The sequence below is a fragment of the Wickerhamomyces ciferrii genome, contig 00123 (assembly GCF_000313485.1).
Source record: "Wickerhamomyces ciferrii WGS project CAIF00000000 data, strain NRRL Y-1031 F-60-10, contig 00123, whole genome shotgun sequence".
NCBI lineage: Eukaryota > Fungi > Ascomycota > Saccharomycetes > Phaffomycetales > Wickerhamomycetaceae > Hansenula > Hansenula ciferrii.
In genome coordinates this window covers 43,048-66,143 of record NW_011887617.1, presented here as the reverse complement: position 1 = coordinate 66,143, position 23,096 = coordinate 43,048, and the positions used below count along the sequence as shown (strand labels likewise).

Sequence of the window (23,096 nt, the reverse complement as noted above, 5' to 3'; positions counted from 1 at the left end):
TTGTTTTCTATATAAATATGAAGAAATCTAAAATTTTTTTTTCTATGCGATGAGATTATGTCATCAAAAAATCAGCCTGGCCGAACCGAAAACATAAACTACATACATTTAACAAAAAACAATAATACATTCATTTTAAAAAATTAAAGTAGAAATTAAATAGGTTAATCATGATCATTTGTTTTGCTCAACAGATTTTGAGATACCAATACCTTGGATTCTTTGATTATGAGCATTACTTGGAACCCATTTTCTAACACTTCTAATCTCATCTGATGAATAACCAGGGATACGAATATTCCAATTCTTTTCTAAATGTAATTGAACATCTTTGACATCTAAGTTTTCAGATTTTCTATGTTTAGCTAAGCGACAGGCGAATCCAGTAACATTGGTAACAAATTCATCTGCAAGATCTAATAATAATTCTTCAACATCACCATCAATTGTGGTTTCACCATCACCTTCATCAGCACCAACCGTTTTGACAAGTTCACTTAATTTACGTTTAGATAAAACTCTATCACTTTGCATTTCATATGGTGGCAACTTCATAATAGCAGGAGTTGTTAAGGCAGGAGCTGAAATACCTTGACCACCAGTCAAACTTGGACGATTTTGATTGAATGCAACAGCTGTTGGTGGTTTAACATTAATTTGATTTGGAATTGGCATTGAAGGAACTGCTGTTTTGAAAACATTGGCAGCTTGTGCAGGGTTGACAATATTACCATTAGCACTATTTGGTCTAGCAGCAGCATTGACATTAGTCACAGGTGTATTAGGAGAAGCTGAACGACCTTGAGCTGCAACACCACCTACACCTGTTCCAATATTGGCTCCAACTTGTGGTTGTGGAGTACCTGTACGGGATTGTAAATTACTTCTAGCTTGTTGCGCTTGTTGTTGATTCAATCCTAATGGTACATTTGGGTTGTTTTGAACTGGAATCTGAGGTTGTCCTTGTTGTGGTAATGATGTTTGTCCTATAGTAGCTTGAGCTTGGATTTGTGGTTGTTGTTGTTGTTGCTGTTGTGTATAAGGTTTTGGGATTTGTTGTTGTTGTGTTTGTGGTGTTTGTGATTGGGATAAAACTCTTTGTTGATTTTGGATAGCTTGAGCTTGTGTGTTATTTTGTTGTTGGTTAAGCTGTGGGGATTGCTGTTGGTTAAATTGGAAATTATTATTGTTGCCATTATTTTGTAAATTTTGAGCTTGATTTTGTTGGATCATTGGTGAATTATTTTGCAAATTGGTATTATTACCTTGTTGGGCTTGTTGTTGATTTTGAATAGCATTCTGACCAATGGAAGGACTTTGAATTTGATTAGCTGAATTATCAACAGCACTTTGAGATCTGGATTGGTTTTGAAAATTTTGTTGTTGTTGCTGTTGTTGTTGTTGCTTTAAAGCCAGTTGTTGTTTCTGTATTTGCTGAGATAAATTAATAGCAGCTGTTTTATAAGTATTGAAACGAGTTTTCAGAACTTGTTCTTGTTGTAACAGGTTTTGCATTTGCTCTGGAGTTAAATTACCACTTTTCTTCTTATCGTCAACAGCTTTCAAGTTCTTTTGAAATTCTCCTAGTACGATTTTAACTTGTTGCAGCTGTTGATATGGATTTTTTGGTGGTACCTGAGGATTAGGTGTATTACCATTACCACTACCACCACCACCAGGTTGTGGATTGTTACCACTTGTTGCTTGAGCCATTGGGCTTGGAGATGCAGTTTGACCATTATTGTTTAAAGCGGCTGTCTGTTGTGGAATAGCTTGTTGTTGAGGTACAGGTGATTGTTGACTAGAGCTTCTTTGATTCAATTGTTGTTGTTGAACTTGATTTAATTGTGGTGATTGGATTGATGTTTGTGAACTACTTTGTGGATATAGATTTATTGTAGCTTCAGTTAGAGGTTGAGGTTGAGACTGGGTTTGTGGTTGAGTTCGTGGTGTTGGAGTAGTTTGTGTTTGAGGTGTCCCACCTTGTGAATTACTCAATCTTTGTTGTTGACTTTGATATTGAACCAAGATATGTTTGATTCTTTGGGCTTTCTTTAAGCGTTCTTGACCAGCTGGAGTATCTAGACCTAATTTCTTAGCTTCAGTGAACTCTATATTACATTGTTTCACCAACTGTTGAATCTGACCAGGTTGGAAAGTCACAGGTGGCCTAGCTTGAGGTTGACCTTGTTGTTGTTGTTGATTTGGCTGTTGATTCATATTTGGATGAAATATATCTCTATATCAAAATAAACAGCACCACTTCAATTGTTGACTTTTATTATGACCTAAATCTCACAGAAAAGTTTATTCTTGATGGTTATTCGCAGCAGGAATTACCTAGTATTGATTCCTTGATGAAATACCGACTCTTTGTTGTGATTCTGAAGCTATTTATATATGCAAGAGTTGAATACAACAAATGCTCAAGTTCAAGCTTTATTTATTACTATCGCGTCGCGAATTTATAGTTGCGCTCTCAGTAGGGTTACACTTTGTGGATTCGATCGCGGGTACATAAGTATTAAGCTCATCTACAACATCTTAAATCATTAAAAGTTAATCAGAGAAGTACCTTATATATGTATTAATTTATGTGACTTTGTGGTGTGTTATCATGGGGCTGACTCCTGTGCGTATAAGCCTGTATATATTTGTTTTCTGAAGGTGGCCTCTAGATTCATATGTGGTAAAAGTAAATCCCTTTCTGTAACTCTTCAATTACCTTCTTTAATATACTCCACAAAAGAATCAATAATACTAGGCCATGCTGCTGTTTCATCATAGTTTTTCAATTCTGGATCTTTTTCGTAGTCTTGTAAGAATACAAAGAACATGTTCCAAGTATCTTTACTTATGGCTTGCTTCCATTCAACGTTCAAAAATTCTATCCATTTATCGATTTTAGTACCGTAAGCAGGTGCTAATAAAAGTCTCCAATAGTCTTCTGCAGTTTCCAATGCTATCAAGTTTTGTTAGTTTCATGTTTAAATGTAGCCCTTGGTAAATGTATACTCACGTAAAGTTCTTTGTCCTTCATCCAGTGAATATTTAAAAGTGAATTCATAAACTTTCTTCAAATAATCAACATTATCAATCAATTGTTTCTCTAGAAGTTTAAGGTGTTTCTTCATATCTTCAATTGATTCAGCACTAAGAGCATAATGTTAGTAATGTCACATTAATAAACTACTGTTCAACATACTGTATTGATTGCCATTTCAAAACAAAATTTTGTCTTTTAAAGACACCAGCAGAAGGTGATTCCAAAAATTCTGCCAATGCAAGTGCCACTCTATCTTCTGGTTCATATCCTAAATCATCAATATAGCTTAAGGTACCGTCAACATCTATTATATCCTTTTCTGCGTCTTTATACTTATCGAAAATTTGTGTCAACTTCTTATTATCTTTACGATTTGGGGAGGCCTGATAAGACAGGTATTCATTGATTGCCAGTTCTAGATCATAATTGGAACTTTTCAAAAATTGGTCAGCTATAGCTGATGTTGTATCTGTGAAATCAATGAATTGGTCTCTCAATTGTCTTTTCAACTGTTGACATTAATAGTTAGTAAGTCAGTTATAAACCACTGAGAAAAACTCAATCATTACATACATTTCTTGACATTATATATCGTCTCTTTTGCACACTATGTCTTAAGCTCAACAGAGGTCACTTTTATGGCTGAAGTCTCGAAGTTTGTGAATTGTGACAATATTGAATTTGATGATTGTTCAAAATCAATTTTGATGTCTTTTCCAAAAAAAATTCGTGATGTTTTTGTTGTTTTGATTTCGCTTTTAAACCACAACAAAAGCTCATCACCATACAAGCAAAACAGCCGCTGAGTTCAAATTGTTGATTGTTTTTTGTTTTGCTACTTGGGTTTCTGTCTTTATGATCAAATAAGATGCTTCTCAACAAGTCACATTTCCAGAAAGTTTTCCCGCTGCCAGAAATACCCACAGATAACGATACTGATCTGGCTTCAAACTGGTTGTTGAATCACGAGCATAAGGAACCAACTACGCGTGTGAAAACTGCTCTAAAGAATGTGCTAGCCTCGGGTGCCCTATGGCCTATAATATTACAATACATTGAACAGATGAGGTCTCAAATATTGGCGCTGGATTTCGAAAATGTTCGTCAAGTTGAACGTACAAGAAGATTCTTTATGTTCCCATTACATTTCATCACATTAGAAGATTATGAAGCTAACCAATTCTTACGTGCCTTGGACTCTCTCTTGAGATTCAAAAGTGGGAAATTTGCACTAGATGATAAGTTTTTTTCTGAATCAATAGGTCTAGATACTACTGAATATGATAATTTACAAACTGAGAAATCATTAGTCGAACAAATTAAACAACATGCTGGTATATGGAATGTTAGTTTTGCTGAGAAATATGAAGAGATTGATCTCTCTCAAAAAGAACTTGTTTCACTAAGGATAAATGAAATATTAGATATAGTGAAAAGTTATCCAGAATCAATACCTGCATTGAATGATATTCGTCAATTTCTAGATCCATCACAACGGCTACAATTGGTTAATGAATTTACAAAAAATTGCAATAGATATCTTTTACATGCTGGGTCTAATACTGATGATATAATATTATGTTATATTTCAACAATCAGATCATTTTTAATTGTTGACCCAAGAGGTGTTCTCTTGGACAATGCTTCTAGACCTATAAGAAGATACCTCAAAGACCGATCAGATACAATTCCATTGATAGTTGATGCTTTAATGAACCCTAGAAAAGAAAATAAGTTATCTGTTCTTGCAGATGAGCTCAAAATGGTAACACAGATTCCTGTAAATGATTTACATTTACGTTGGTACCCAGATCCTATTGATGCACTTCCAGATTTCAAAAAACAAGATATAATAGAATCACTAATATCCATATTTGACACTAAAGAGGTGTTTGTTACTGAATTTTCTCATGTTTTTGCTGATGAATTATTATCCTTGAAATCTTTTCAATTTTATGAAACTTCAAGGAAATTGGATTTACTTAAAAGTAAATTTGGTGAAGGTGAATTTAATAACTTAGATGTTATGATTCGAGATATTTTGGATAGTAAACTGACAGATCACAAAGCACATACTTTGGATCGAAGTATTTCTAGAGATGTTCAATTTACCATCCTATCCTATATGTATTGGCCAGATCTTCCAGAAGATGAATTTCAAGTTCCAGAGAGTATAAAACCAACCTTGAAACAATTTGAAGACCAATTCCGTATAATAAGGCCAGGGAGAAAAATGAAGCAAACAAAGTTAGGTTCTGCAACGGTTCAACTTCAACTGGATAATAAAACTTTGAAATTTGAAGTTTCGCCTCCTGAAGCTGCGATTATAAGCTTGTTTCATAATTCATCAGGTTTAAGTTTGGACCATGTATCTTCTTCTTTGAAAATGGGTACTGAATTAGCTGAAAAATCACTTTCATATTGGGTTGATCAGTCTGTTCTTAAGTTTGAGGATGGTTTATATCATGTGTTAGAAAATCAAAAAGATTATCCGCCAGCTAATAATCATAATAAAGTAATCCCTGAGACCAAAGCTTCAAAATCAACAGAAATAAATACCAACTATTGGCCATTTGTTAAAGGTATGCTTGAAAATTTGGAAGCTTTATCAGCTGAAAGAATTTATTCATTTTTAAAGTTGTCCTTTTCAACTGAAAAAACTTTTGGTCAATCACCTACAGATGTTAGAGATCAACTAAATACCTGGGTGACTGAAGACAGGCTAGACTTGGAAGATGGACAATATAAACTTAAAAATTTCAAATGAGCTAATCATTTTGAGGATACCAGCTATATATTCATATGAATTTATGACAAATATACGAGCATGAACCCCAGATCGCATGTATGTAGTTTTATTTTCAATTTAGCGTAAAAAATATATAATCGTTCGTTTACAGATTGTTTAATCAATAAAATATAACAATAAATATACGTTCATTAATAATAACTTTTAATTAATTGGTCCTAAAAGTTTGTTTTTTTAAAGTTTGTTTCCTATATGTATCATTAATATTAGGGGGAACAAACACTATCTATACCTTACCTAAAACCCTACCATACTGTTGTTCAACTTCATGAACCAACTGTTGTAAACCAACAATGACAAATTGATGAGTGATACCAGGAAACCTTTGTCTATGGAGACCAAACCATTCTAATGGTGGTGTTGCATCACCTAAATCTCTCAATTGTGGAGCTTCGATAATTGGTGGTTCTAATGCAACATATTTATACTTATCTTCAAGCTCAACATCTTTCAGTTTTTCTTCAATGTTAACATCTTCATAAATAGGAACGCTAGTTCTTCTTGTATTTGCTCCTTTTGGTAAACGTGATGAAAATGCTCTAGCATGTGTAGCCCACATTTCTCTAATAAAGGTCACTGAACCTAAATTCCAGCGAACATCAACCTTACCACCAAATGCACTTCTGAACTTGTATTCAATGATGTTACTCTTAGGTAATTGCCAGGTTTGCATAGCACTTTCCAAAGATGGGAACACAAAAATACCACCACCTCTTGCAGCAGCAGTGTGAAGAATATATTTATCTATACTCATCAAATTCAATTCTTCTTCCGGTAATTGTTTCTTGAAACTGGATAATGCCACAGAAGTATTGTGTAATTGTAATTTCATATCTGTAACAACTGATTCATTTTGAGTCTGTTGTTCAAAATGAGCAGTCATACCACCAATGTCAATGATTAAAACTTGAGAATCAAGAAGTGAACCTGGATAAACATGGAGTAACAGCTTACCAAAATTAACGTCCAATTCAGTTCTCAATGTGGCAATAACATTCAAAATATCCAATGTCTTTTTATCATTATTTATATATTTTTTGGAAGAATTCAAATCTTCCTTATAAAGTCTTTTGTTATCTTGACGAATACGTGAGATGGTATTGTAGATATCTAAGATGTTTGATGCAGCTAATGCAGTAGTAAATATCTCAACAGAACCACACATCACACTTGCAACAAGTTTGTCTTTCAACAGTTTAGTGGAATCAATTTGATTGTAAACTGTTATATAGGACTTCAACATACGTGAGATGAGGAAAACATTATAATCAAAAGATGCCTTCGCCTCTATTGACTCAAACCCAAATGACAATAACACCAGAGGTATACCTAGTAAGTCACCCTCCAATGACCATTGGATTACAGAATGTACTCTGATATCATGAACTGTCAAAAATCCTGAAAGTCTACCTTCTGAGCTTAAAGACAACGTATCAAATCCAAGCGCCATACTTTGCTCCCAATTGGTTTTTTTTCTTGAAGCAGCCCAAAATCTATCTAAGTCCAAGCTTAGTACACCTAAAGATTGACCTAAATCAACTTCACATTTAACATTTGAAATTGTAAAGTTGAAATTCCATGGAACTGCACCTGTTGATGATACTTTTTGAAATCTTGAGACAATATTCTCATCTCTGATACTATCAACAGCTGATTTGGAAGAGTATATGCTATCATTTGAGTCTGAAATAGTTTCTTCTGGAGTCCAAAGATCCTTGAACAAATTAACATCTTGTAGCTGTTTGAGGTTGATATAAGATGATACATTATCAACTTTACCAGCGGCATATACCTTAAGTTTATCAGGACCTGCCACTAAAACTGTAGCTAGCATTTCATCAACTAAAACGGAAGCACTGATTTCTCTGGAGTAAATATGTTGTAATGAAGCACTAACATTTCCTGATTTCAAGGTACCAGATAGAAGTTCAGAGTCATCAGTATCATTAGTTCCCAGTCTAATGTCAATACCACCAATTCCAACAACAGCTTGAACTTTTGCTGAAGGTTCACAGCTTAAGCTCAATTCTTGCTTGTCAACGTGTATAGCAAGATTTATATGGAAATTAGCAAGTACTTTCAAGAGTTCTGTATCTTTCATTAACGGGTTTGATTGTCCCACCTTTTCCACAGGTGCACTTGATTGTGAATGTTGACCAAGGCGTTTAACTGAACTCCATATATCAGACAGCACAGGAACACAAGTAGAATAAAGTTTATTACTTGAAGATGATGTGAATACTTCAAAGTCGATATGGTGATCTTTGAGTCCTGATGTCTTTGAATATTCAGCAGCAATTTTAACAGCTGGGGTTCTTAGTTCAAATGATGGTGCATAGGTATCTTCTAAGGACTCGAACTCATCATACTTGTACAGTTTTACCACACCTCCAGCGAAGTTCATGATACAACTAATAGAAGTGACATCTGATGGTATCTTGTAGGTTTCTTGAAATGAGGTAGCTGGCTCTGGTACTGGTGGTTTTGGATATGTTCTTATGTTCTTTTTCAAAGCCTCAATAGTACTTACAGCTTTTAATGTTTTTTCCAATAAAACAATTGATGATGACACAAACTTGACATCGAGCTCCTCACCTGTAACTCTTAGCATGATATCCTTTTTATTGTCATTTTTCTTGATTGCGTACATGACTTGCATATTTGGTAAAAACGCTCTATTAGGACTTGAAATTTCATTTGAAGCACTGAAAAAGTCGGATGTATTTTTTCCATTTGCGATAGAAACATAAGCATGAACTAAAGACAATTTTCCAACTGTATCCTCAGTTATAACAAACACCTTTTCACACCCAGCTATCACCCCGGGATATTCCTCTGATGGTTCGTCAAACATAAATCCAACACAGAAATTGTAAAATAACATATGAACTGCATGAAATTGACTTTGAAAGTTATACCCTCCGTCAGTTTTGACCTTTTCCTTGTTATTAGCCTTTGCTGGCATCAGTGTTGAGAAGGCAAATCTAAAATCATTTAAAAGCTCAATAATCACGGATATAGTTTGAGGATGGAGCATCATCCGGCAATAGTTGGACTCAATTTCAAGAGTTTGAAGAAGTTGCTCCTCTAATCTGACGTTAAAGACCTTTAATGCAATATTCAAATCTAGTATATTGGAAATAGCTTGACTAATTGTGTTCTTTTCCAGATCGAGCTTTAAGCTCTCAATTTTGAAATCACCAAAAGGTTTTGATTTGAGGGCTTGGCCATTGAAAATGTCATAATCACTAAATGAGCTAGAAAGTCCATTAATATCCAATCTAGCAGTGGATCTATGTGCTTGAATCGCAAGTTTAATCACTGAACTATCGAATTTGATTCTCTTCAAAATGGTGTCACCCGTATCACTCTTCCTGTCTTGTGAATGTGAGCTATGTTCGTCATCCTTGAACTGATTCAAGCACCTTTGAATTTTATCAGCAGATAAATAAAGATCATTCAAGTCGTTTTTTATTGATTTTAGGTGTCTCAAAAAGTCCAACACCACGACATTTGTATCTTGAGAATCAATCATTAATTCAACGAGTTTAGTATCCTCATCCAAGATTGATTTTATTATAGCACCAAAATTCGTCACATCAATGTCCAAAACTTTATGACTCTTCAACTTCAAGTTCATGGCAGCTTTCCGGATTATATTAGGAGCAATGAGGACTTTTTTAGCGTAAGAAAGCTTACTCTCATAGCCTTGTATAGAACCTGAGACACACAGTGGTGATAGAGCGCGGGTTCTCCAGTTAACATCTTCAATCTTGATCTTCAAAACAATTGAAGAGAGAGTGTCTATAAATGAGTCTTTTTTATCAGCAATAATATTAGCGGATTCAGTAGAAGGTCCCTCTTTATGCTTTTCCAATAGCATACTTAAATTTTCAATACTGTCTTTGACATCAACTGCAAGCTGGACATAAACATCGGTATCTTGATCAATACTTAACGTCATTGAGGACACTGCAATATCAACAAGCTTTGGACCACACTTGATATCGCTTGCACTAGAAAAGTTTATTCTTGTGCTTCCTTGCGTGTAGGATGCTCCTTTTATTCCCATGGATAAAATATCAATAGAAAACATTTGTGATGAAAGCACTAAAGTGAAATCATTATTAGCTGTCTCATTAAAAATCATCAAACTGGAGCAGAAATCATTACCCTTAATAGCACATCCAACATCAAAGCAATCAACTCTCAAATCATAATTTTCTACCAAAAGGGCAACTTGGTTAATCTCTTTCGCAATTGGCGCATCTAGTGTCTCAGTGGCTTTATTTCTTTCTTTGCCAGGTATAATCTTTTCAAACTTTTTGAAGGCAAACAATAACTGTGATAATCTTCCCTTGATAGAAGAAACTTTCACACTTAAGCAGCTGGAAATGCTATTGAGATTTTGATTCAAGCTTATAAATTCTGTAAATGATTTGCTTCCCGAAATTTCAAGAAAGTCTAAATCAACGTAATTTCTATCACCAGCTTCTGTATCTACTAGTAATGAGATTTCTTGCACTGATAATTCAGATACAGAGTTTAAATTTGGCTCTTGAGAACTTTTTGAAAACACATGTCTGAAGACATAAGAATGATCAATATCTTCAAACTCCCATGTCCTCCAGCTTGAAAATACTTTAACAACTTCTTCCAATGCTGTATCAGGAGCTTCAACGTTTTGGTCTAGGAACATTTTTTGATGTTCCTCGATCCACTGGGGGTCAAGATTTTCATAGATATGTTTTAAACGAATCATCACCTTCCAACTGTCATTTCCTCTTATATGCTGTCTTGAGTGTCTGATAATATAAGCTGGTCTTGTAAGTACAGCCGGATCGTGCTCAACTTTGAAAATTGTACTAGCTAATGTGATCTGGTATAGTAACTCCACCTCTGCTTTTTTTGAGCACTTTTTGATTCCTTCCAACTTTTTGGAAATTTCACCAGCCATTGTTAAGAATTTTCCAGCATAATCAACCATCCAATCTAGTTTTCCCTCTTGTATATTGACATCAATCTTCCTCAATGATAACGAATTTGTTTTCTTTTTATCCTTGTTTAGCCAAAGCTCAAGATCATATATGCTTAACTCCAATGGAATAATAGTATTGGCTCCAGCTTCATTTAAAGTTATTAAAATTGACATTATATTAAGTGCCATAACTATCTCTTCTTCATTATCTAAAGTGTTTGTTACCGAGCAAACCAACGAAGGGTTATCAACAGTCAAGTTCAAATGTTCTGTCTTCAAAGATGGTTCAAAGTTGTGATTCCATTCAAAATTTCCAAAATTAAAATTCACCCTTGGTGTCAAGAACCTTATATTTTTAACAGTTGGTTCTTTATTTCTTGAAATGAATAATTTTTTTAAAACTGTTATATGAAGATCATCCAAAACAGCACTCATTGATCTCGTTAAGAATTTCTCAGCAAAGCACAAAAAAACAAGAATGGAAGATGGTGAAGCTGTTATATCTATATCACCAAAATTCAATATGAAGTTATCATATTCAAACCTAGAATCTGCTTTGTATTGAGGAGCAAAATTTTCATCTCTATAATTTGATGTCACCTTAATATTTGCACCTGCCACAGTATCAGCATAATTTTTTGCAGTTGATAATGTCGTAGCTCTAGGTGTTTGTGCAGGAAGAAACTCCGAATTGAAATCTTGAAAAAAATTCAATTCCTCTTCGCTTGGATATTTCGAAGATAAACTTGAATTATAACTGTCCACGTCTTCTTCTTCGAGGCCAAGGTCCTCAAATATTAGATCAACTGAATTTCTAGTAAGTGGGGCTGGACAGTCAGGAATGGAGTAGCTTGGGGTTATCGAGCCAAAAGATGAGTTATATTCGTAATCCCTCAACTCTTCTTTCAAGAAAAAGGGAACCCTGTGAAAAGGACCATCTTGTAATGCAGTATGTGTGTCATGCTTTGCTCTTTGATTGTAGAAATCCTTAATTTGTGTGAAGTTTGTGAATCTGAGAGAAGTCTGAGCTTCAAAGCTGGCTTTATTTGTCATTTTGTCCTGAACATTAATGAAAATATTCTCTATATCAGCAGAGATGCGCTCTGTGTAACGCGGATTGGTGATGTCTATGAAAAAGAAATTAACTTTCGATAGTTCAATATTCACAATTGATTCTATATCAGGATCTTCCAGTTGAATGGCAATCTTTGGTGCAATTAAAGATACAGATGTTGTATCATTTATCTCTGGTTCGTCAATTAACAGACTGTTTTCCAAGTTCTTATAACCAAAACCTAATTTAACAAGTGAGGACATCAATCCTTCCAAAGCTTGAGCTTTCCCACAAAATTCAACGTTACCTGGCTCCAAATCCCATTTACAAAAATACTTGATCTCATCTGGAGGCAAACCAAACATTCTATGGCCATGTATAGCAAGTCCATCGACGAAAATGTCGTGTTCCTTCAAGGTTTCGTACCCAGTCATGTCTAAGACAGTACTTGGATCACAAGAATCAATATATACACCTTTCACTGGAGTTATATCAGCTTCAAAATCCATATAATAGTTGGTAAACCTCAAGTCCATGTTCAATGTATTGAAATATAGTGAAACATTGGAGGAACTGTCATAAATATTAGAAGGTAAAACTAAGCAACCCTCTTCCACGTCAAACGAGAAATGGACGTCCTCTTCATTTTCAGTTCTTTTGAAATTTTTCTCTTTGGTCTTCTCTTCATTATGACTAATACTTGAAGTTTCTGGTTTTTCGTCATGAAGCTCCTGTGTATATTCTTCAAGAGTTCTGAACCTGGTGAAATCCCCAAAATAATTTTCTTTTATACTCAAGATATATTTAACAACAAACCCATAGCATTCCAGCACCATTTTTTTACCTTTACAAGCAATCACAATGGTATCCACAAAATCCAATCCGACTTCAGAATGATATGTATAAGATCCATCAATGGTAAAATCTTTGGATCTTCCAACTTCTTTAAACTTCAAAAAATTGTTCAACGTGTGCCAAGGTGGAGTATCCATCACCATTGACAGCTCAGGTGTAGCTAAATTGAATGAAATTGTACTAACTTTCCTCAGTACTGCTTCCAATGGTATATTAACATTTATATCCAGTTGTTCACCTTGAAATGATAGATAACAATTGTCATTGAAATCCAATGGATTATTGATGATATTTGCATCATTGACATTCATATAAATAGCATATTTTGAAACTTTCCAATCAATAATGTAAGTGAATGGGCGAAATAGCTCATATGGAGTTGCAGGGCCCGATGAAAAATCTGTGAACATATCAGATAATAATGTAATATGTTCTCTCAAAAAGAAAGTATCAACTTCTTTTGATTCATTAAGAAAGACCCAAATTGCATGACCATTCCATTTCAATGGATAGCCGATGTTTGCGTTAATTTGATGTTCTTTACATCTAAGCATAATGTCATGATTGACACTTGATCTGACTTCTAAATTCAACATAGACATATTTAATCTGTTATCATAACCATTCTTTGAAGCTACCAGACCCACAGTAGTTGTAATAGTAGAATTCTTATCCATTTTCAATTCAATCCAGCCAAAAGGCCTTTTTGTATCTGGAGCATCTTTTGTAGCTTCAGCGTATTCCTCATTCTTACTAAATTCTCTAATTGGAACTCTGATGATAGCTTCGTCCATTATCTCCACAGCCATCTGATATTGTGTATACATTCTTTGTTTACCAGGTTTTAATCTTCCCTGTGGTGTACCGTCCCGACATATGGTAGGATATAGCATCTGATGCAGTGAATGTCTTTGTCTTTCAGCCCATGGGCCGTAAAAAATTGTAGAGCCGTATAATTGGACATTTAATCCAAACTTTGGTGCAGAACCGCCATTACCAACATCTAGTCCTTCCTGAGGATTTGATGGTATGGCTTCTTCTGGAACAGCACCGGGTATATCATAGTAATATTGTATTATAGCAGAATCACAATCCAATAAATTTGTATATTTACCATATTCCAGCTCTCTTTCTTTAACATTTGTAATGGAATTGGAGTCATTATCAAGATACTGTGCTAAACCTCTCCATTCCGCATGTTCATCTTCTGGTTTCTTCTTACGTTCATAAAACTTCCATAATTTGATTAATGAGCGGTATAATATCCATCTATTAGCATATTTCTTCTTATTTGGTTTTTGTTTATAAAATATTCCTGAATGCTCTTTTGAATTTTCTTGAAATGATATATTAGGTTTCAAAAATACCTGAAATTTCTCAAAATTGACTTTAAAGGACTGACGACAATCATCTAATGAATTATCAGACCTGAGAAAATCCATTATACCATCAGCGGATGAATATGACATCACAAGAATAGCCTGTGTTGTTTTATTACCAGCAACAATGGCACCCTTATTGATTTTGACTTGTATCGGTAATATCTTGGCCATGAATGATGAGCTTGGTTTACTAATCTCTGGATCATCTGAATTTACCGTAGTATTATCACTAGCTGAGTTAGAAAAAACATCATAATGCTCCTTTTCAGTTTGAGACTGTTGACCATTGTTATTATTGGTATTATTTTGACTTGATAATGTATTTAAAACGTTATCATATGAAACGGTTCTATTATATATGAATGCTTCTAAACCGTCTAATTCTATAATTATGCGACAGGGAAGTTTTGAGTTGTACCCTATACTAGTGTTGTTCTCATCTGATGTGACACTTATTTCACTTTGTCGTACATATGGCAGCCAATATCTCCATGTTATACAACCTTTCAATGCACAAACTGTTTGATCTTTATCTATCATGGTCAAATTCTTGAAAAAAATCCTTCCCCCAAGAAATGAGAATTGTATTGACTGGATATCTATCTTTATTTGTTTTGTCTTCCATAAAAGTATCCTCAGTATATATGACAAAATTATCCCTATTAGTCTATTGAAATGAAATATGAACCCAATACATAGGAAAAATGCTAAAAACCAATCAACAAAGAAGACCCAACTGAAGTCTCTGGACCTCGATATGGAGACGGATGTAAACTGTGATGACGCATCCATCTTATCTTCCTGGTCGTCAGTTTTAAGGGACTCTTGTTAATTTAATAAGTTTTGTCTTCAAAGTTATCAAAACAAGCGGTTATTTGGGTGGTACTTAATTTCTGTATTTATTGTTGTTGTTTTTAACATGATGAGCTTCAAAAATTCGCGGTGATTTCGCGAAAATGTTTATACGGATTTTTTCGGCCTTTAATATCTAAAGCATAAGGTAACGACGTAGGAGTAATTGAAATTTGTTTCTACATCTAGTTTTATAAACAGAAATTACAATTATCATCTATTATTTTGAAAAGTTTTTCAGAAAATGCATAAATAAAACTAAAATATTATTATGTTCTATGAATAAGATATTATGTTCAATTAAACCAATGAAATCTAAGCCCATTTACCTAATAAGGCCATTAAACCAGCACCCCAACACATAACGAAGTATGCTAATAACATTTTCTTTAAACCTCCTTCACCCTTGAATTGGTTAGAGTATAAGAATTCATGAGCCATCAATTCAACGATACCAGTGTAAATCAAAATACCAGCAGAGATAGCATCGAAAACACCATTAGAGATTAAAGCTGTTCTACTTTCTGGTTTGAATGAATGTCTTACACCAATACCAATGGCAATAGCAATAGGAGTGGTAATTGTGAAGCCTAAAGCTAATAACCAAGGTGTGTGTCTTCTAGTTTTATCCCATGGAGTATCAGCAATTCTGGTACCTAAACCTAAACCTTCAAACATTTGATGGAAAACTAAAACAATGAATAAAGTGTTGAATTCATCACCGGCAACAGCTAAAGATAAACCAACAAAGACAGAATGGAAGATAATACCGAATTCTAAAACAAAAACAGAAAGAACTTGGTTCAAGTATTGTTCATGGTCTTTGTTAGCAGCTAAAGTACCTGCAATTTCAGGATCTTGATGTTCAGAATCATGAGAGAAATGGTTAGCACCTGGAACATGTGAGGCAGTTTTAGTAGTTTGTTGAGATTGATTTTTAACATCATCATAACTTTCATCTTTTGATTCAACATCAACTTCTTTATGTGGGTTACCAAAATGTGAATGAGATTGAACACCTGCTGAACCGGCTGCTTTAGCAACAAAATGATGAGCGATAATTTCTGATAAGAATAAAGCGAATAATGACATTAAACAAATACCAAAAGCCCATGGGTATTCACCTAAAACACCACCAAGACATTCATTACCTAATGCATCTGAAGCTGGTTCTAATAAATGGATGAAACCAGTTGCAACAATGACCCCTGAACCAAAGAATTTAGCCAAGAACCAACACCATTCTGGTAATCTAATGAATGAATATCTTGAGGATAATAATGGGAAGAAAGTACCAATACCTGAAGAGATTAAAATCATGAAAACAGCCAAGATTCTCAAATTATCTCTACCATCATATTCATTATCAGTAGCACATTCTGGTGCTTCTTCAGCATCAGCATCATCTCTGATGAATAGACGTAACAATTCAGCACTCATTGTATAATGTTTTGTATAGTTGACAATTCTTGAATGCAAAATTGTTTTGACCGTTGATAAACCAAGCTTTTAATATTCTAAATGTCTTGGATAAAAAATAAAGGCCAAGATACCAACTTTATATAATTCTAAAAGATTGGATAAAGGGACCGTGAGTTGATGTGGAAATATGTTGGATGCTTTTTCACAATTTAAGTTTGGAAAAAGTATGTGAACTTGAAACGTTTAACACTTTAATTTTCTTTTAATTCACTAGTAAAAGTTGTGTCAGTCTGCGATAACCTCAATAGTATTTTTTTGAAAATGAAGCAGCACGAAACTGAAAATCTATGAATAAAAATGGATACTAGCCAGTTAAATGCAATGTAAATACGACACGAATAATCAAACAATTGCCGAACAGTGTAAATATGTAAATCCAGCAGTAATGTTAATTCAACAACTCGTACTTTTTTGATAGTAAAGCCCTGAATAAAATTGATCAACCTTAAAGGTAATATATACGATGTATGTGGTTCACCGTTCTTCTATTGCCTATTGTATATGCAAAAAAGGTAATAACCGGTGTACCAAAGTAATCTATCAAGCTTCAATGGAGTTTTAAGGAAAATATTATTGATGATCAAGCCGTAAAAACGTATAAATCAAGATCTTTTTGATGATTGAAATTTGATACGTCTTGGTTTCTTGGAAGTTGGAACAGTTGATGTATTGATAAAAGTTTAAACTCAGGCGATAATGCAACTGATAAACTTTAAATTAGATAGAAAACTTATTAATATAACACACGAGCACAGGATATAGTATCACTAAACAACCTTGGCGATGAATGTAAGGTATGATGGATATTTGGACCTTTTGAGGATTTGAATGCAACCAAAACCATTTGAAAATTTAAATCTCATGTTAACTCTAGGGATTTTATCAATTATTCAACCGTGATGGTTACAGCATTTTTCTTTCATAGTAGAAGAAAAAAAAAAATGTCATCTGCCAAAAGAAAGTGCCTTTTGAGTACCTTGGTGGTTGTGCTGCTTTTCGAGAAATTATACGATTACATAACACTAGTACGTATAATTAAATAAGTTGTAACTTGTAAGTTGTAAACTTGTAACCAATGAGTTCTATAATCTATTTATGAGTTATGCGATACCTTCTGGAATATCTGAGGTTTCCAGTGGAGAATATAAAATAAGATAAGGCCGTTAGATCTTCTGCATTTTAATTAACTAATTGTACGATTAAGTTCATTGCATGCATCTCATGATTATCTCGATTCTCGAATGGTAATTAAATGATTAAATCATGTATATATCATAATACTCGACGCTCTAGCCTCTCACTACCCTATCAAACTGAACACCGAGAAGTGCTTGTAAATCTGGTAGCTAGAGACTTTGAACTTTGAAGCATATACGAGTTTCAAATAATAATCTTCCAATTACACTGGCACAGCCATGCGCTGCTTAACCATTTCCCTTTTGAGCTATTTCGAAGTAGCGTGACATTCACGTTTTCTAGCACATGACCAAAGAAGATTATGTAAGTGATTACTTTGAACTTTGAATAAAAATAAGAGCAAGCTAGAGATTGACAGGTACTGGCTATCTTTAAGGCAAAGTTTGAACAATCTATATACTGTATTCAGTCTATGTCTAGTGTTGTCATGAGTCAAAGGTCAAAACTTTTGTCAGATTTGGGCGAAAAAGTTCATCCAGAATAACCTCTCCTGAGAAATTTGCACGGGTACTTAAGCTGGAACAATCGAAATAATGTAACTTAATGAATCGTGCTGATTATTATACTTACAACATCAACGATTACAATTGATTTTTAATTAAAGTTCAGCTTTAATGTGGTAACTTGTGGTTCTAGCTCTGGAACTTTCGGAGTTCACTTTTACTATTACAAATCTAATGTATGAATGATGGAATTATAGACTCAAGTTGTTTACAAATATTCCCACAGCAAGCTTACAAAGATATGGGCAAAAAATCAGCTTATACGCAGAAAAGTCGCAACGGTCAACACTAAAAAAAAAATGGAGATGACACAACAACACAACAAACTTTAAACTTTGCTATGAATATGTCCAATTGACGAATCAAATTGTTAGAATTGGTCATATTGTTGTTAATTACTAAGATATGATTGCTTCATCTATTGAAAACTATATATATCACCAGTTTTACCTTTATAGAAGTTAATGATTGTTCTATTGTTTCTTCACTAAACAGTTTCATAATCACAATGCCTGCTCCAGATTTTGAATCAAGACCAACTACTGATACTCCAACTGTTTATGCTACAGAAAATGGTTGGTATTATCCAAATCATCCATATGGATCACAATTAGCTGGTCCTGATGGTCCTTTATTATTACAAGATAATCATTTAGTTGAAAATTTAGCTCATTTTGATAGAGAACGTATTCCAGAACGTGTTGTTCATGCTAAAGGTGGTGGTGCTCATGGTTATTTTGAATTGACTGATTCTCTTTCTGATTTAACTTATGCTAAACCATATCAAAATGTTGGTTATAAAACTCCATTAACTATTCGTTTCAGTGGTGTTCGTGGTGAATTAGGTTCTCCAGATACTCAAAGAGATCCAAGAGGATTTTCAATTAAATTCCATACAGAATGGGGTGCACATGATTGGGTTTTCAATAATACTCCAGTTTTCTTCATTAGAGAACCAAATAAATTTGAACATTTTATTCATACACAAAAAAGAGATCCAGCTACAAACTTGGATCAAAATACTGATTCTACCGCAGCTTGGGATTATTGGATCCAAAACCCAGAATCAATTCATCAAGTTACTTGGTTATTTGGTGAACGTGGTACTCCAAAAGATTGGGGTGCAATGCATGGTTATTCTGGTCATACTTATAAATTTGTTAATGATCAAGATGAAATTACTTATGTTCAAATTCATGTTTTAGCTGATCGTGGTTTTCAAACTAATTCTGATGAAGAAGCTGCTGAATTGAATGGTTCATCACCAGATGATCATCAAAAACGTATGGTTGAACAAATTAAGAATGGTGATTATCCATCATGGACTTGTTATGTTCAAACAATGACTCCAGAACAAGCTGAAGAATTCCGTTATTCCATTAATGATTTAACAAAAGTTTGGCCACATAAAGATTTCCCATTAAGAAAATTTGGTCGTATTGTGTTGAATAAAAATGTTACAAATTATTTTGAAGAAATTGAACAAATTGCATTCAGTCCTTCAAGAACTTTCATTCCTGGTATTGAACCTTCAAATGATCCTGTTTTACAATCAAGAATCTTTTCATATCCAGATACACAACGTCATAGATTAGGTGCTAATTATCAGCAACTACCAATCAATCGTGGTAAACCATTTGAAAAAGGTTCAGGTTGTCCTTATATGGCTGGTAACTTTCAAAGAGCTGGTCCTCAAGCTACCGTCAGTCAAGGTTCTAAACCAAATTATATTGCCCTAGGTGATCGTGTTAAAACTTTAAATAGTCAAGGTGAAGCAGCTGATAGTTACTATGGTGTTATTTCTAAAGAAACTGAAATTGATTCTTTAAAGAAACAAAAAGCAATTGCTAAAATTCAAGAGCATGAAAAGATTGTTTGGGGTAAACAATATTATTACCAATTACAAGGTCTTTCTGAATTGGATTTAGAACAACCAAGAGCATTATATCACAAGGTTTTCAGTGATAAAGATCGTGCTAAATTTGTTAAAAACATTGCAGGTGTTGCTGGTAATATCAGTAATCCAACAGTTAGAAAACAAGTTCCACAATATTGGGGTTTGGTTGATAAAGAATTGGGTGCTAGAGTTGCTAAAGAATTAGATGTTGATTATGAATACTTATCACCAGAAAATTATGCTAATGGTATTGGTAATTCAGCTGTCTTAGCAAGTCAACATTAATGATGTTTATCATCTTTAAATGTTTTATTAATCATGGGTTATGAATATACGGTTTTATTATATAATAGGAATTTTTATTGTATTGGATTTTAATGGTATATGTAGTTGTAAAACTATTTGTCTTCTTCACTAAGCTATAGCTCTATAAACTCCAAATATAGTTACATTGGTGTTGCTTCTCAGCTACCCTGATGTTTATCGATCTCAAAACGGATCCTATCCTTGGACCTTCAAGCATCACATCCACCGGGTTGTAGTATAAAATCAGCTTTATTAATATTGACTGTATCTTCAATTTCATTTCACTCCTTCTGCCTAAATATCAAGCCTCATTAAAGTATAATTCTATATATACCTCGGGTTTACCGGTACTACCGGAACCGATCATGTTCTAATTTGATTTTGACATAATTAGCTCAAAAATAAACAAACTGGTATTAAACTTAATGGTGTAATATTATTTTTAAAATTTGATTTTAGTATATTATAGTTTGAAGCTCATTAGAGATGTTTTAAATTAATTAATTTTTGAAAATTAATAATTGAATTTCATAAAATGTCAATCTAATAAATTTTATTTTTCATTCAGAATATTATTACTGGAAAATAACAAAAGATCGGCGCGGATCATATTATTCATGAGCCCAGAAATGACATATTTTAATACCTTCATAGCATTATTAAGGAAATAATAATCACCATAATATTATAAAAGTTAATAATATCAATCATTTATCCTATACTATTCCTAAATATTAAAGATATCGGCCTTAATCGGATCTCAATTCAAGATCTAAAATCCAAATATTTTGAAAATCCCCCATTTTAGCCTATACAAGCTCGAAACTTCAAAGCACAAACAAATATCACATCTTTGAGTCTCAAAGGATTTACTAAACCTATTAAAAACTAAAATTTACATAGTTTAAGCGTTATAGATCTAAATAAATCTCGATCGCGTGTCCCAACCAGGTGATGAAAACTTTGCAAAGTCTTGCATCAACATGCAAGAAAACTCAACAATAGGAGGGTTGGCCGAGTGGTCTAAGGCGGTAGACTTAAGATCTACTGGACGATTGTCCGCGCGAGTTCGAACCTCGCATCCTTCAATATCTTTTTTTGCCATTTTGGCAATTTTTTTGCTAGTTAAACCTTATATCTAGTGTACCAGATCTTTTTTTTTTGAGTACAAAGGTAGATCTCATGTTTAATTCTTTTTTCCTTTATCATTTGGGCTTGTAGCGCCGCAAAGGGGATAATCAGAAAGGTTATAAGGGTTCAAATATTTTCAACTTCGGATTTACAAATCTACAAAACGAATATTTAAAACAATAAATTCAGACCATATGATATTGTGTTAACACATATAGCTCCTTTGATGTTGAATGGAGAAATATATATAAAGATCTGTTTGAATCAACATTGATTGATTTGTTAATTTTGCCAAATATAAAATGGTTTTAAGTTGGAGTGTGACAACAAATGGTTCATCGTTTAATCATGATGAATAACGACGAGATGCTGGTAAAGCATTAAGTAACAAGTTTAAACATAAGAGCACCATAATTAATCCTAATCCCATAATCGTTAATGAATCAATTTTAGACTCTTCAATATAATATCTTGATTTAAATGAAGCTGTAACACGAAATGTAGATAATAAAAGATGAACTTGAAACATTGTGATTAAATGTGTTATAGATCTTTTAACGGTATTTGGAAGATTAGATTTTTCAAAAATTGAAACAATTGGACTTTGAAATAATAATGAATCATAATCAACGTTTCTAAATCCAATTCTAATAACACTAACAGTAACTAATTGAACTAAAACCAAGAAACTATCTTTACTCAAGCTCATAATTTCACAACCAAATATAACAAATACACCAATAATAATTTCTGATAAGCCATCAAAGAAAACTTCAACATCATTTCTTGTTACACCACCAATAAAGTGAACTATGTTTGTTATGAAAAGTTCAAGTTCAGATCTTAATTGTTTAATCTCTTCAGTTGGAACTTTGAATTTCAATGAACCAACACGATTAATACTTGATAAGTTTGGTGATGCTAATTTTGGTGTTTTAATTGATTCGATTGCTTGCTTCTTTATTTTAGCAGCTTGTGCTTCAGCTTGTTGTTGTCTTGATCTTGAAGTGATTAATCTATTAGATTTTCTTAATGAATTTAATTTTTTTTCTAATTGAGCAGCACCACTATCAACTGAACTATGATCCAAAGGTGATAATTCATCTAATGAAATTGGTTCATCACTTAAATCATATGTAATTGGTGAAAGTGTATCATTTAAAAGTAATTCTGGTGTTTTAATCAATGACAATTGTTTTTCAAAAGCACCAATTTTTGGAGAATCTGGATAAAGATTTATGGTTGGTTTTCTTGTGAGATAACTTGACATGATGTGAATATGATATATGAGTCTATAGATCTAATGATAATAATATTCCTCTTTGGATTAAATAACTGAAAAGAACTGATTGAGAAAAAAAAGTGATCCTTTGATCTGATCTTGTAATTGGATAAAAATTGTTTGGGAAGAGCAAATATTAATAGAATGAAAAAACACACAGCAAATAGCTAATAATCTGGATAAGAAGAATAATCCTTGAGTTCTATGATCTATAACATACCAAACAGTTCAACATCTAGTATAAAACTTGTTTTTTTCTTTTCAATTTTGTTGATATAACTTTCGGGTATTTTTAATTTTGACACAAAACCAAATCTCCGAA

General features: G+C 33.5%; 7 protein-coding genes across 7 annotated transcripts; 2 read left to right on the top strand and 5 right to left on the bottom strand.

Annotated features, from left to right (window-relative positions):
- Window positions 1-174: 174 nt before the first annotated feature.
- BN7_3930 (Transcription initiation factor TFIID subunit 12) lies at window positions 175-2,220 on the bottom strand (the record flags this gene model as incomplete). The annotated part of the gene is made up of 1 exon (XM_011275457.1): window positions 175-2,220. The coding sequence occupies one exon, from the start codon at window positions 2,218-2,220 to the stop codon at window positions 175-177; it is 2,046 nt and encodes a 681-aa protein (XP_011273759.1).
- A 497-nt stretch (window positions 2,221-2,717) lies between these two features.
- Window positions 2,718-3,631, bottom strand: DCN1 (NEDD8 ligase DCN1; the record flags this gene model as incomplete). The annotated part of the gene is made up of 3 exons (XM_011275456.1): window positions 2,718-2,934; window positions 3,206-3,555; window positions 3,620-3,631. 3 exons carry the CDS (start codon window positions 3,629-3,631, stop codon window positions 2,718-2,720), a joined length of 579 nt encoding a protein of 192 aa, XP_011273758.1.
- Window positions 3,632-3,914: 283 nt separating this feature from the next.
- Window positions 3,915-5,813, top strand: APC2 (anaphase promoting complex subunit 2; the record flags this gene model as incomplete). Its single annotated transcript, XM_011275455.1, has 1 exon — window positions 3,915-5,813. One exon carries the CDS (start codon window positions 3,915-3,917, stop codon window positions 5,811-5,813), a length of 1,899 nt encoding a protein of 632 aa, XP_011273757.1.
- A 268-nt stretch (window positions 5,814-6,081) lies between these two features.
- Window positions 6,082-14,664, bottom strand: CSF1 (Csf1p; the record flags this gene model as incomplete). The annotated part of the gene is made up of 1 exon (XM_011275454.1): window positions 6,082-14,664. The coding sequence occupies one exon, from the start codon at window positions 14,662-14,664 to the stop codon at window positions 6,082-6,084; it is 8,583 nt and encodes a 2,860-aa protein (XP_011273756.1).
- A 627-nt stretch (window positions 14,665-15,291) lies between these two features.
- Window positions 15,292-16,416, bottom strand: ZRT2 (low-affinity Zn(2+) transporter ZRT2; the record flags this gene model as incomplete). The annotated part of the gene is made up of 1 exon (XM_011275453.1): window positions 15,292-16,416. The coding sequence occupies one exon, from the start codon at window positions 16,414-16,416 to the stop codon at window positions 15,292-15,294; it is 1,125 nt and encodes a 374-aa protein (XP_011273755.1).
- Window positions 16,417-18,666: 2,250 nt separating this feature from the next.
- Window positions 18,667-20,340, top strand: CTT1 (catalase T; the record flags this gene model as incomplete). The annotated part of the gene is made up of 1 exon (XM_011275452.1): window positions 18,667-20,340. The coding sequence occupies one exon, from the start codon at window positions 18,667-18,669 to the stop codon at window positions 20,338-20,340; it is 1,674 nt and encodes a 557-aa protein (XP_011273754.1).
- A 1,498-nt stretch (window positions 20,341-21,838) lies between these two features.
- On the bottom strand, window positions 21,839-22,762 carry BN7_3924 (uncharacterized protein; the record flags this gene model as incomplete). The annotated part of the gene is made up of 1 exon (XM_011275451.1): window positions 21,839-22,762. One exon carries the CDS (start codon window positions 22,760-22,762, stop codon window positions 21,839-21,841), a length of 924 nt encoding a protein of 307 aa, XP_011273753.1.
- Between the last annotated feature and the right edge of the window lie 334 nt (window positions 22,763-23,096).